The 12,218-nt window shown below is 41.2% G+C and overlaps 1 protein-coding gene across 1 annotated transcript; it reads right to left on the bottom strand.

The window, feature by feature from the left end:
- Window positions 1–1,200: 1,200 nt before the first annotated feature.
- LOC122903566 (uridine diphosphate glucose pyrophosphatase NUDT14-like) lies at window positions 1,201–1,770 on the bottom strand. Its single transcript, XM_044244388.1, has one exon. The coding sequence runs from the start codon at window positions 1,768–1,770 to the stop codon at window positions 1,201–1,203; it is 570 nt and encodes a 189-aa protein (XP_044100323.1).
- Window positions 1,771–12,218: the final 10,448 nt, after the last annotated feature.

Genomic DNA, 12,218 nt, shown 5'->3' with positions numbered 1-12,218 from the left:
GTTTGCTACAGATTGGGCCACCACTGCTACTGAAATAATTTTAGTAAAAATCCAGATCTATAGAAAACAGGTGTAAGTAAAAGTGAACCCAACTAAGGTATTGATCTTACTTCTCACTCACCTCTCTTCTGGTGATAAATCATCCTCCTCTCAAATCCCAGCTCTCTCACAATGAGGAGAACTTTATTTCTTGACTATGAAGTCTACAGTTGTCTTTTTGTGTGAAAGCGATGGGCCTTTCCTGTGGCTGGGTTGGAGGAGCTGAAGGTGGACCATTGACATGTTGCAGAGCCTTCTACCATGGTGGTAGGGAGACTGCAAAAAAAAAAAAAAAAAAAAAAAATCCAAACCAAAACAGAACAGGGCTCCCATGAGCAGTCAAGAGCCCAGCATTGCCACAATTGATGGGGCCACATGTGGCAGGGTAAAGATGCTGGGGCACATGCTGATCCCCAAGGACAGACATGGTCTGTCTACCTAACAGCTATAGACCCTCTCCCTTGTTCACCAAGTTTTGTTTTCAACAAGTTAATGATGCACTCAGGAAACAGCCTCTTTGGGCTCCAGAAGACAGACCATGATTGAGCTAAGCTAATCATGTTTGTTTTCTTTTTCTGGTGATTGACTCAGCTGGAGGCAGGTGACATAATTCAGGCCATAGAGATTGAAAGAAAATTGAGTGGAGGCTTCTGGGAAAGACTTTCTTTTTTAGTTTTGCCTAAAGAGGGTTATTGATGCACAAGAAGAGGTTTTTCTCTTTTCCAGGATGTTTGGATGAGAAGGTAATTGCTAGCTGGATCTGAGGCAGCCATTTTGTTACTGTATTGGTATCCTATGTCTGCTATGACAAATAACCCCAAATTTGGAGGCCAAGGTCAGGTCTTAGTCTTTCTCGGCTCCATCTTCATGTTTTCTTTATGTGGTCAAGTCTCCCTTTGCCCTCTGCCTAGAGGATCCATGTGATTCCATTCAGGACCCACGTGGATAGTCCAAGTTAATCTCTCCAGGTCAAGATACTTAGTCATATCCATGAGGACCTTTTATCACCATATAAGGCAATATTCAAAGGATTAGGTTGTAAATATTTGGTTGGCGGGTCATTTTCAGTTTGCTGCATGACTGAAGGTCTTCCCTAGCCCCAATCAGAAGCTTAACTGGAAGCCTAATGCTACTGAGCTTCTGAATTAAACAACCTTGGATTTATTTTACTGTAGACTTAGGGGCCAAGTGGTTGAGGAGTCCTGAAATACCAAAGATGATGCTGAAGGTCTTAGGGACTTGCAAGTCCTCTGCAAAGATCTGGGCACCACCCACGGACAGGTGTGTGACCTCAGTGAGTTCACCCTCCTCTGCCAGGCCCCCAACCCTGGGCAGCTGTCTCCTCTGCACAGAACTGGTCGGACTGGAGCCGGATGGCCCCGTGCAACGCTTGCACACGGCGAGACCATGCAGGTGCCGGCTGCAGCCACTCCTCCCACGCCTCCGGCTCACGGCCCGTGTGAGAGTCACGCGTGCGCACTGCGGACGCCACCCCGCCCAGCAGGACCACGCTCCCTGCTGCATGGAGGCCTGGCCCGGACCTCGGCTGCCCGGGACCCTGCAAAGTGGCACTCTACCTTGCCTGCTGACTGCTGCCAGGCTCCTCTGGGAAGAGGTGAGCGTGAGAAGGATGGTGGTGTCCTGTGTCTTCATGAGGTGACAGTATTTCTGGGGACTGTTTGCGACGGGCGCAGTGGGAGTGGCAGCAGGCGGCGCGCTCCTTGATGGCATGGGGGCATGTGGGCCGGGGCGCTAGCCTCAGGGTCCCGCTGGACACAAGGCCTCTGGAGGTGCCTTCCCCTAGGAGCTAACTTACTCATATGTTTAAAGCCATATTTTTTCAGGGATCTTGATACTTAAAAAACGATTTATCTAGACAAAAGCATCTGACCTCTTTCTGGAGACCTCTTAAAATATTTCGGGTAGGGCAAGCAGAGGAGGTTGCATTTTTTTGAAGCAGGTGGTTCTTTTAACATGTAATCTGGTAAGGGTGAAGCAGATTTCTCAGCCTTGGTGCTGCTGATTTTGGGCCGGATAATCCGTTCATATGGAGGGCTGTCCTGTGAAATGTAAGTTTAGCAGCATCTCTGGTCCCAAGTGAGGGGAGACGTTATTCCCAGTTGAGAACCACCTGGCTAATGCTTTTGGATTAGGGATATTTAACAGAAATATGTATTTTATAATAAGAGATGCGTGTTTTAAAACACAGATTGTATTTGGGGAATACATTTTGAATCTCTCTGCCCCCTGTTGAGGGACTAAAGTTGGCCTATGTGGAGAATGTGCCCATAGTATAAAGGTCACAATTCAGCCACCTATGAGTATAAATTAGTATAAATTAGTTGATTGCATTTAGGTAGATACAACTGAATGTGTATCTGGTTATAGAGAACATATACATTCTTTGTTATTTTTTTAAAAAAAATTTTACTTAGAGAACATGAGCAGGGGGTGGGGAGAGGCAGAGAGAGAAGCAGACTCCCCACTGAGCCGGGAGCCTGACATGGGGCTCGATCCCAGAACCTGGAGATCCTGACCTGAGCCTAAAGCAGACATTTAACTGGCTGAGCCACCCAGGTGCCCCAGAACATACACATTCTATATATATCCTGGTGGTTTCTTACCCAACCCATTGTTGTCTGTGTCTCGTCCATACCCGGAAGATGGAGAAGGTATCTGAGGACTTTGGGGTTTATTTGGCACGTATTTTTCTAGACTTTGTTCCATAGTTTTGTCGACTACTTTAGCCAGGATGATAAAGCTTCTCACGACTGCGGTGTAATCTCCGTGTCAGAGTTATCCCTCTGTACTTGTCTTGCTTCTGGTAACATGTATGAGCCTGATTGTCTACATCCATCCACCCGACTCCACCTGTATAAGTCTTTTGTGTCCTCGTCTCTGCATTTTGTTCATGCTTACTTTGAACTGTTCTGTCTATAACTGAACTCCATGTAGCTCAGGACCTGGCTATGTCCATGTTCAGGAAAAGCGTTTCCCGACAACACCAGTCAATACTACACTCAGAATAAATACAGGATCTTTTGCTTGGCGTTTGTACAAGTTCTTGACATTTAGATGGAGATTTAAGATGGGTCTGTATCTTTTATATTTCATCTAATTATTATACATGTTTAAGCTGTGTTTCCTCAGCCAAAGTATCCTCTCCTTGAGGGAAGGACTCTGGTTCTTTAAAAATCTATAACTCTTACTTCCAAGATTGCTAAAATGAGTGTATTATGTATTTTTTTAAAAACCTATACTATGGAAAGAACCAAGATGCCCTTCAATGGACGAATGGATAAGGAAGATGTGGTCCATATACACTATGGAGTGTTATGCCTCCATCAGAAATGATGAGTACCCAACTTTTGTAGCAACATGGACGGGACTGGAAGAGATTATGCTGAGTGAAATAAGTCAAGTAGAGAGAGTCAATTATCATATGGTTTCACTTATTTGTGGAGCATAACAAATATCATGGAGGACAAGGGGTGTTAGAGAGGAGAAGGGAGTTGGGGTAAATTGGAAGGGGAGGTGAATCATGAGAGACTGTGGACTCTGAAAAACAATTTGAGGGGTTTGAAGTGGCGGGGGTGCTGGGAGATCGGGGTACCAGGTGGTGGGTATTATAGAGGGCACGGATTGCATGGAGCACTGGGTGTGGTGAAAAAATAATGAATACTGTTTTTCTGAAAATAAATAAATCAATTTAATAAAAAAATTATCAACAAATTAGAAAAACCCAATTCAGCAAAATAAAAAAAAAAAGGATTATATATTAAAAAAAAACCTATAGAGAATATGGTGGTATTCTCTTTCTATACCCCATTTGAAGAAGTGTACAAAGTCAGGTGTTCCTTCCAGTTGTAATAGTTCATGTTTCTGTGGTATAGTGCTATGGAACTCTACCTATCCCCACAACTTTTATTAAGCATTGACTGCGTGACAGTTACTGGGCTAAGAGAGCTTCATGTTGACAAAGAATGACAGAGAAAATGAGTACTTCTTCCAAGATCACAGAGCTTAATTGGGAAGAGATCATCTAGTTTATAGTTCTGAAAACTCTGCTTTTTAACAGCAGATCAGGAGGTCTCTGAGGAATCACTTTGTTCAAATCTCACTTCTCAGAGAAGTTTACAGAACTGCCTTGGGTAATTCACAAGCCTCTCCGTCTTTTTGGGGTAAACTTTTTCTGAAAAGGCCAGATGTAAATGTTTTAGCTTCTGGGCCATAATGTCTCTATCTACTACTCAACTCTGTTGTGGTGTGAAAAGAAGACATGGATGGTGACAGTATACTGAAGGGCGGGGTTGTGTTTTAATAAAACTTTATTTAAAAAAAGAGCGCTGGGCATATGGAAGGTACTTTATAGGCAAGGAACTTGTTGTACTTAGCTGGATGAAGAATGTCTCAGCAGGGCAGCAGCCTGGAATTTTGTTCTACCTGGAAAAGGCTGCTTCCTAGGGTGAGGTCAGTATGGTTCTTGGCCAGGAGTTCTGTTGAAGTAAGCTGGGATGTGGTGGTTTTTGTTTTATCAACGTGGCACATGTTCAGTTTAAATTGTGCAAGAAAAGTTTGATACATAAATATTTTATGGCCTATAAATAAGTTGGATACCTTTAAAATCTTGGTTTCTAGAGTCCTTTGTCCTTCCAAATCCGATGATTAGAATCATCTGTGGCACTGACTATCCCAGAGGCAGTTGATAAGAATAGATTAGGATTTCAAGAATCCCCCCCCCCAGCTCAGACACTCAAAAGGACAATTTCAAAAGACTCTAAAAACCCATTCTTCTTCTTCTTCTTTTTTTAATCTCATAAGGAGGTTCAGTTACATTGAAAAAGGGCATCATTCCATAAATTGTGATTTTTTTTTTTTTTAAAGCATGGTTCTTAAACTCAGGGGCATTGCTTCTCTGTGAGCTTCCAGCAGTATTACATAGAATTTCAGTACTTCATCAGCTCTAAGATGCATTCAAGAAATACTTTTCCATTGATGGAATAAGGGTACATCTTGCAGTCATTAACAGGCCAGTGATGTACTGGGCTTTTAGAGGTTATTTTGGACATCAAAACTTGCAGAATGAATTAGTATTAGGGGACTATGAGAAAATCCTGGCGATAAACTCATCAATTATTTTTTTTTAAACAGGTTGCATCATTAGTGATGAACTAAGGCATGGCACGGAGTGGAGAAGGACATGCATTGTAGAGGAGTCATGAAGTGATTGATAAATGTCAGATACAGAATATGAAGTAGTTAAGGGATTAGCATATTTTTCTTCTTTTTGTGGATACATAAATTGATACATGGAAACTGGATACGTCTAAATTAAAGGAGATTTTTGCAAACTTAAAATTCTGCTTATATTAGATAAAGTATTGGTCCATATATATATAGATATATGGTCTACATATATATAGATAAAGTATTGGTCCATATTTTTTATTTTGGTAGAATTATTTCTTGAGGATATATATTATGGTACATCTAATGTGGAGTGTTTTCTTAGATTTGGTGACACTGACTTCACAGGGACTTTGATAACAAACAAATCAAATAAAATTGTTCTCAAATAATAATAAAGACAATGCCCTAAGATATTCAGATATAGATTTTAAGAACTGGGAAGGAATACCAAATTCTAGTATCTTTAGTTAACTATTTAGCCCAGATGTTCACCCTTTGAATGACTTTTCTTTATTCCTTGCTTAAAATTCTTGTATTTTGATTACTTTTGATAACTGGGAATCTGTTGCTATCATGAATAAGAAGGGAACCAGTAATACTGGTGGGTTTCCATGTTTAAGGTCTAATCTTCGTATTGAAGCTTCAGCTGCCCTGCTTGCTGTGGCTCTAGAACAGTTTACCAACCATGTGCCAGGAATCAGTTCAGGTAGAAGAAAATATCCCTCCCTTTAGCCATGTGGGTCGCCAGGCACCCAGAGAGGCTGGGCTTCTAGAACACCTTTGCAGGATACTTTTGGCTGTGAAGAACCTATATTTCCCCCACAGTGATGTACAAACATTATTTTATGGGTATGACCTCACATAGAAAAGGTTGGGAGGTATTATTCTACCAGGTTGCCTTCTCTGAAGAAATATGAAATAGACAAAGTTAAGGTCCCCATTGTCCCCCAACATCCTGCCACTGCTTATTCAGGTCATGTCAAAAGTTGCCTGGCAAGCATCTATACTTTCAGTGCACATAATCAAGAAATTTTCTTTCTATATTTGCAATCCCAAGGAAGTCTGAGGACAGTTGACAATCTTTCAAAGACCATCTCTTTGCAGTAGATTGGAAAGGGGAAATTTGGTGCTAAAATAGTTAAAATGGTGAAATCATCATCAGTTCTACAAAGGTGGAGGGGGGAGGTGCCCTGGATGTCTCTGGACCAGCAGAATTAGCTTCACTGGAAACTGGTTAGAAAGGCAAGCTCTTGGGCCACAGTCCAGATCTCAGAATCAGATACTCTAGGGTGGGTTCAATTCTTCTATGTTTTGAGAAGCCCTTGGATGATTCTGATGCTTGCTTCAGTTTGAGGACCAATGATTGATAGAGAGTTGTCAGAACTCAAAAGATAATAGGAAAAAATAGAGCTCGTGGTCTCTTGGTGAAAAGATTGGAATATGGGCCCTATCCTAAGAATGCTATTTCTCTTATCTTTTTGTGCAACTTTGGGAAAATTACTGAGCTTTACTGGGCTTAAGTTTCATTGAGTATTAAATGAAGGTAAGGGTTAGAGCTTGTCTTTCTCTGTTCCTTAAGATTTTTTTTCCCCCATTGGCTTCCTTCCCTCCATTGGGAGGAATAATACCTCCCAACCTTTTCTCTGTGAAGTTTTTAAATTGTCTCAGGTACTGTGTAGTTCTCTTTTACAGAGCTTTGGAGGTGGGGGTATGAGTGGGAGTTGCAGGGTTTCCAGGATCTGTTAATAATGTCAAGAAGGGAGGAGCTGACATCTTTCCACACAGATGCAGCGGAACTTTTCCCCGCTTAACAGGTGGGAGGTTATTGTGAGAAGGATGAGAGTTCAAGACTTCATTACTGGTTTTCTGGTTCTAATCCTAGCCATGGTATGAACCCTTAACTGTCGTGGTTGATATCAGGCAAGTCTTAATAACTCTCTGGATCTTCGTCTACCTATGATAAAAGACCTCAACTAAGGACTTAGAATTTTAGGTTATCAGTCTGTAATGATGAGTAGAAAGCAGGTATCCAATAGAATGCTCCATTTTCTTTTCTATTCAACTCAAATAGTCTCTTCTTTGTAATTCTCCAGTGTTAGACTGCTTTGTAGACTTCGAGCCTTGCTTCCCATGTTATTCAGGTTACTAAGGTTATCCCTGGAAGGAAGCATTTGTTGACAGCTGGTTGGTATTCTTGCCAGCTCATATGGTTGTCCTTATCCAGTGAAGTCTGACTACCTGCCTTCAATATTCATTGACATCTCGAGATATTTTTGACAACTTGGTGTGTATGTGTATCGTTAGCTTCCAGGATCTCATGACTCTAGGTTTCCTTTCTAAAGCTGTCCAAATTACCTACAATACCCTTGTTTAAATGGGGGAAAATGTGAATGTGTGGAGATCAAGAAAATGTCTTAATATAATTATAGCTGTCCTACCAATGAGAGATTAGAAGCCATTTCTTTAAGTATTTACATATTTTATGTATGTTTTCATTTTAGTATATTTTTATAGTTACATTTAGTATCTTTAGTATATTTTTTATAGATCTTAAACTTATAGATCTTAAAATTCTTGATGTCAGCAAAGTACCAGACACTTTCCAATAAGGCCTTTCATTTAATTCTTACAATGGTTTTGTGAGAAGACAGTACTGTCTTCATTGAAGATGAGACTATAAAGCTCAATTTGAGGAACCTGTGAAAGGTCACCCAGTGTGTGACAAAGCCATAGGGTGAACCCAAGTATTCCCATTCCAGGGTCAATGTTCTGTGTAGAGAAGCAAAGATCTCCTGAAAACTTGTGTTTGCTAGGCAAATGACTTCAGTGTTTGCAAAGGGTTTCTCTGACTCAGGAAGGTGCTGAGATAGTGTTAAAATTCAAGTTTAATCAATGAACCAATTAGTATTATTGAATGCCTGCTGGGTGCAAGGATTGCACTCGGTGCTATGGGAAATCAACAACAACAATGAAAGATCAAACTGATCACAGTGTTGAAGGAACAGAAACAGACACACGTAAAGCAGTGCCTCGTCCTATCAGCATCCGTGAGGGTTGCAAATGAGCGCAAGGGGCAAAGAATGGCGCGTGGCTGGGCTGGGTGGGTCCCTTGCAAACAGGCTGGTCAGGACGTGAGCTTTCTGACTTGGCCTGTATCTATCAAGTTTTGCTATGTTTCTGGCGTTATGTTAATTTCCCCCACAGTGCTGTCCCCTATAGTTGTTAAAAACCAAGTCCCAGACAGATGAAATGAGCCTCCCCAACATGCACACTTGGTGAGAAGCATGGATGGGAATAAAACCTAGGTCTTTTTAGTATAAGCCTTCCAGGACATCATTTATTAGAACTAATTCTGGAAGAGGCTTGCTAACATTTATACTTTTCCCCAAAGTTGCTCTGTCATCATTTAAATGCCAAGAAACAGGTTTAAAGACCACAATAATTTATTAAGAGTTTCAAAGAGTTGCATAAGAAAAGAGCCCCTTTGGAGGAAAGGCTTATTTTTCGTTTTCTTTCTTAAAGCAGCCATGCTGGTGTTTGCTCAGGTTCATACTGAGGATTCAAATGTTGAGAGGAACCATCTAGAATTTTACACGGCATTCGAGAGAGACGTTCACCCCTTATTCCCCAGATACTTCTCCAAGCACTGAGTGGCCTTCCGGTGGGAAGGTGGTGCAGCCATGGTGTGGAAAGTGGGGCCGAATGCTTCTGTAGCCTTAATGGGACGGGGTGATGTGGATGCCTCCCAAGGATTTAGTGATGCCATGAAACATAAAGGGCTGCCTTCTACCTGGAAAGTCACCAGCAGTGTCAGGCAAGGGAGCAACTTTCAGAGATTTTAGAAAGTTCAGGCAGCTGCTAAGTAGCCTGCCCCTAGGGTGGTACCAGGAGCCCAGGAAGTAGCATCTGTCTGGTTACTTAACTGCGGTTGTAACTTTCATGGGCATCAGCTTACACGGCTTGGGTGGGAGGCAGCAAAAGCAGACGGTGAATGAGTGAGACTTTCCCACTGCATGAAAAGCAAATGTCAGCACAGCCCCCAAGGAATGAAGCCAACCCAAAAGGAAGCATAAGTACAAAATGTTAGCTTAAGGAGAGGGTATCCAAGGGGAACTGTGAAGTGATGGGTTTTGTCTTACTTATAAAGAAAATGTTTTTTTAAATTTTTATATATTTTTTTTAAATGAAGGCTTCTTTTGAAGCAGGAACTTACTGTTTTTGATAAAAATGTCTGATACATTAAAAAAATGAAACCTGAACATAGGGGGATGGTTTCTTCTCATGGTACTTCCCGATAATAGAGCAAAATTTAACTTTCATAGTAGACACATGAATGGTCCCAATTAAAAAGTCAAAATATATTAAAATGTTTTTGCGAGTCCAAACAAACTAGAAAATTGAAATCCTATATTACACCTACCACCAAGATATGTGTGTAATGAACACTCAAATATTGATAAAAACCTTTCAGATAGAAAAAATGGAATCCGAATCCTAATCTACTTCTGAATTCACATAGTGTCTTTCTTTAGTTTGGTGTTACCTTTTATTCTAAATCAGAGAAATGTTCATATGGACGGTTCCTCAGTTAATAGAAATCGAATGTCCCAAACCTGAAACAGGATGGTTGGTGGATGTAATGTGCATGATTAACAAGTAAGAATACTCCACACTGGCCCAGCTGCGAACCTTTTCCCCTGATAAGTTACTGACAGTGTAAAGTTCTGCTGGCTATTCTAGTTATAAAATTTTATGGATCAGTCCTTTCTACTTCTAATTCCACCTTGGTTTATTTGTTTAGATACCATGAGAGTCTCTCCATCTACACCCCTAAGCTTTTTGGCATAATAGATAAATATTGAATGGGAATTTTAGATTTTCTGTTTCAGTTGCCCTAAGGTAGGAAATTTGAAAGGCCAAAGAAGGTAGATAACTAAGAAATAAATCAATTGATTAAATTTTAGGTCCAGAAAAAACTCTAGTAATTATCAAAAAGCAGCCAAGCATTTTTTTTTTGTTTGTTTTTGTTTTTAAGTTTTTTTAAAGATGTGGAGTTTAAGGCCAGGGGTCAGTGCCTTAGTCAAGCTCACCCAGCTGGTGGTAGACTTCTTGTGCCCCCACCCCCACCCCAGGTCATTAGATCAGTGCTTTCCCCACCAGGCAACATGTGGCAGCTGGTTCTTCAGACCATCTATTGTGTTGTACATGCCTTTGTAGCAACGTGGTCTTTTCTAGGAGATGAAAGGGATGAACTAGATGGTTGATGAAGCCCCTGTCCACTATAGTGGCTTGAGATCAGGAGAAGCCTATCCTTTTCTTTACCGGCATGTGGGCAGTGTCCCCACCTGCAAGTGTGCACGACCAGCTTATGAGAGGAATGGAACCAGCTATGAACTTGAATCCACATAGAACTGTGTAGATGACTTCCAGGCTTTAGTTACTTGAGTATGACATTATCTCAGCTACCAGGCAAGGGTATGACTGCCTTGATAGCACCATTCTCTCCAACCTGTGCTGTGGCTCTCCTTGGAGGACCTTCTATTATCTTTTCTTATTGGAGTGTTCTACCTTTTCCCAGTTGGGGTACTTTCCATCTTTACTTGAGCAGGATTTTCTGATCATATGCTATTTTTCCTTAGTGCTTCTGTATTTTCCTGAAGCAAAAAAGCCACAAGAAAAACTGGTAACATTCAAAACTCACCTATAATAAGCAATTTTCCTATTACTTGATATTAGGATAGTATGAACATATACTTTATATTATTGGCCTTATTAAATTTCTCCAGGGCTTCCCAAGAGGACATGACCTGGGAACCAGATCAAAAGGATACTTCCTATTTGCTGCCCACTTCTCTGTCACTGTTTTTTAAAAATATTTTATTTATTTATTTGAAAGAGAGATCACAAGTAGGCGGGGGGGGTGGGCACAGAGAGGGAGAGGAAGCAGGCTCCCCGCTGAGCAGAGAGCCCGAAGCGGGGCTCGATCCCAGGGTCCTGGGATCAGGACCCAAGCCAAAGGCAGAGGCCCAACCCACTGAGCTACCCAGGCACGTGTCACTATTTTTTACAGTCAGGTTTATTGAGGTATAATTTATATATAAAAGAATTTACCCTTATGAGTACATGGCCTACAGCCTCATGAGTTTTGAAAACTGTCCCTTTGTGTAACTGCCCACTGTAATGAAAATGAACATTTCCATTACTCAGAAAATTTCTCTCATGCCTTATGTAGTCTGTCCCCTCCCCACACTCTGAGCCAGTGGCAACACCTGATCTGTTTGTCCTTAAATAATGCCATTTCTTGAGAAAAATATAAATGGGAAAATTCAGCATGTAACCTTTTGACTTTGGCCCCTTTCATTTAGTATGTTACATTTGAGAACTATGTGAACTTTGCAGATGTTCATTCTTTTTTATTGCTGAGTAGTATTGTGTACATTTCACACTTCATTGGTGTATGTGTGCTTTTACTACAGTGTGCTGATCCATTTCCTAGTTGATAACATATGATATGGTGGACAGACTCCAAGGATCCTTGACTCCTTTGATCCTTGTCTTTTGTGTTTATACTTTTGATTCATCTTCACACTATACGTGTGAGTTGTTTCTAACCAGTAGAAGACAGCAAAGGTAATGCAATGTCACTCTCACGATTGTTACCTTATTAAAAGACTGTTGTAATAGAAAAATCATTTTTGAGACTAACTTTGCTGGCTTTAGAAAGTGTCAGTAGTCCTACTGAGAAAGTCCATAGGAAGAGCTGAAGGTGGCTTCCAGGAGCTAAAGACCACCTTTCACTAACAGGCAGCAAAAGACAGGGACTTTCAGTTATGCTGAAGTGAGGAAATGAAATCAGCCAACAATCAAAGTGAGTTGGAAAGCAAATGCTTCCTCAGTCACTTCCTCCTCCAAGTGAGATTGTAGTCAAGTCCACACCTTGAGTACAGCCCTGTGAGAACTTAAACAGGTAAACCATGCCAGGCTCCTGG

This window comes from Neovison vison, chromosome 3 (assembly GCF_020171115.1).
Source record: "Neovison vison isolate M4711 chromosome 3, ASM_NN_V1, whole genome shotgun sequence".
In the NCBI taxonomy this organism is placed as follows: domain Eukaryota; kingdom Metazoa; phylum Chordata; class Mammalia; order Carnivora; family Mustelidae; genus Neogale; species Neogale vison.
The sequence above is the reverse complement of the archived record's forward strand: the minus strand, read 5'-3'. Positions and strand labels throughout refer to the sequence as shown.

What these genes read in the sequence shown, in the direction of transcription:
- LOC122903566 (XM_044244388.1), bottom strand. Translation starts at nt 1,770, where the DNA reads ATGCCATCAAGGAGCGCGCCGCCTGCTGCCACTCCCACTGCGCCCGTC.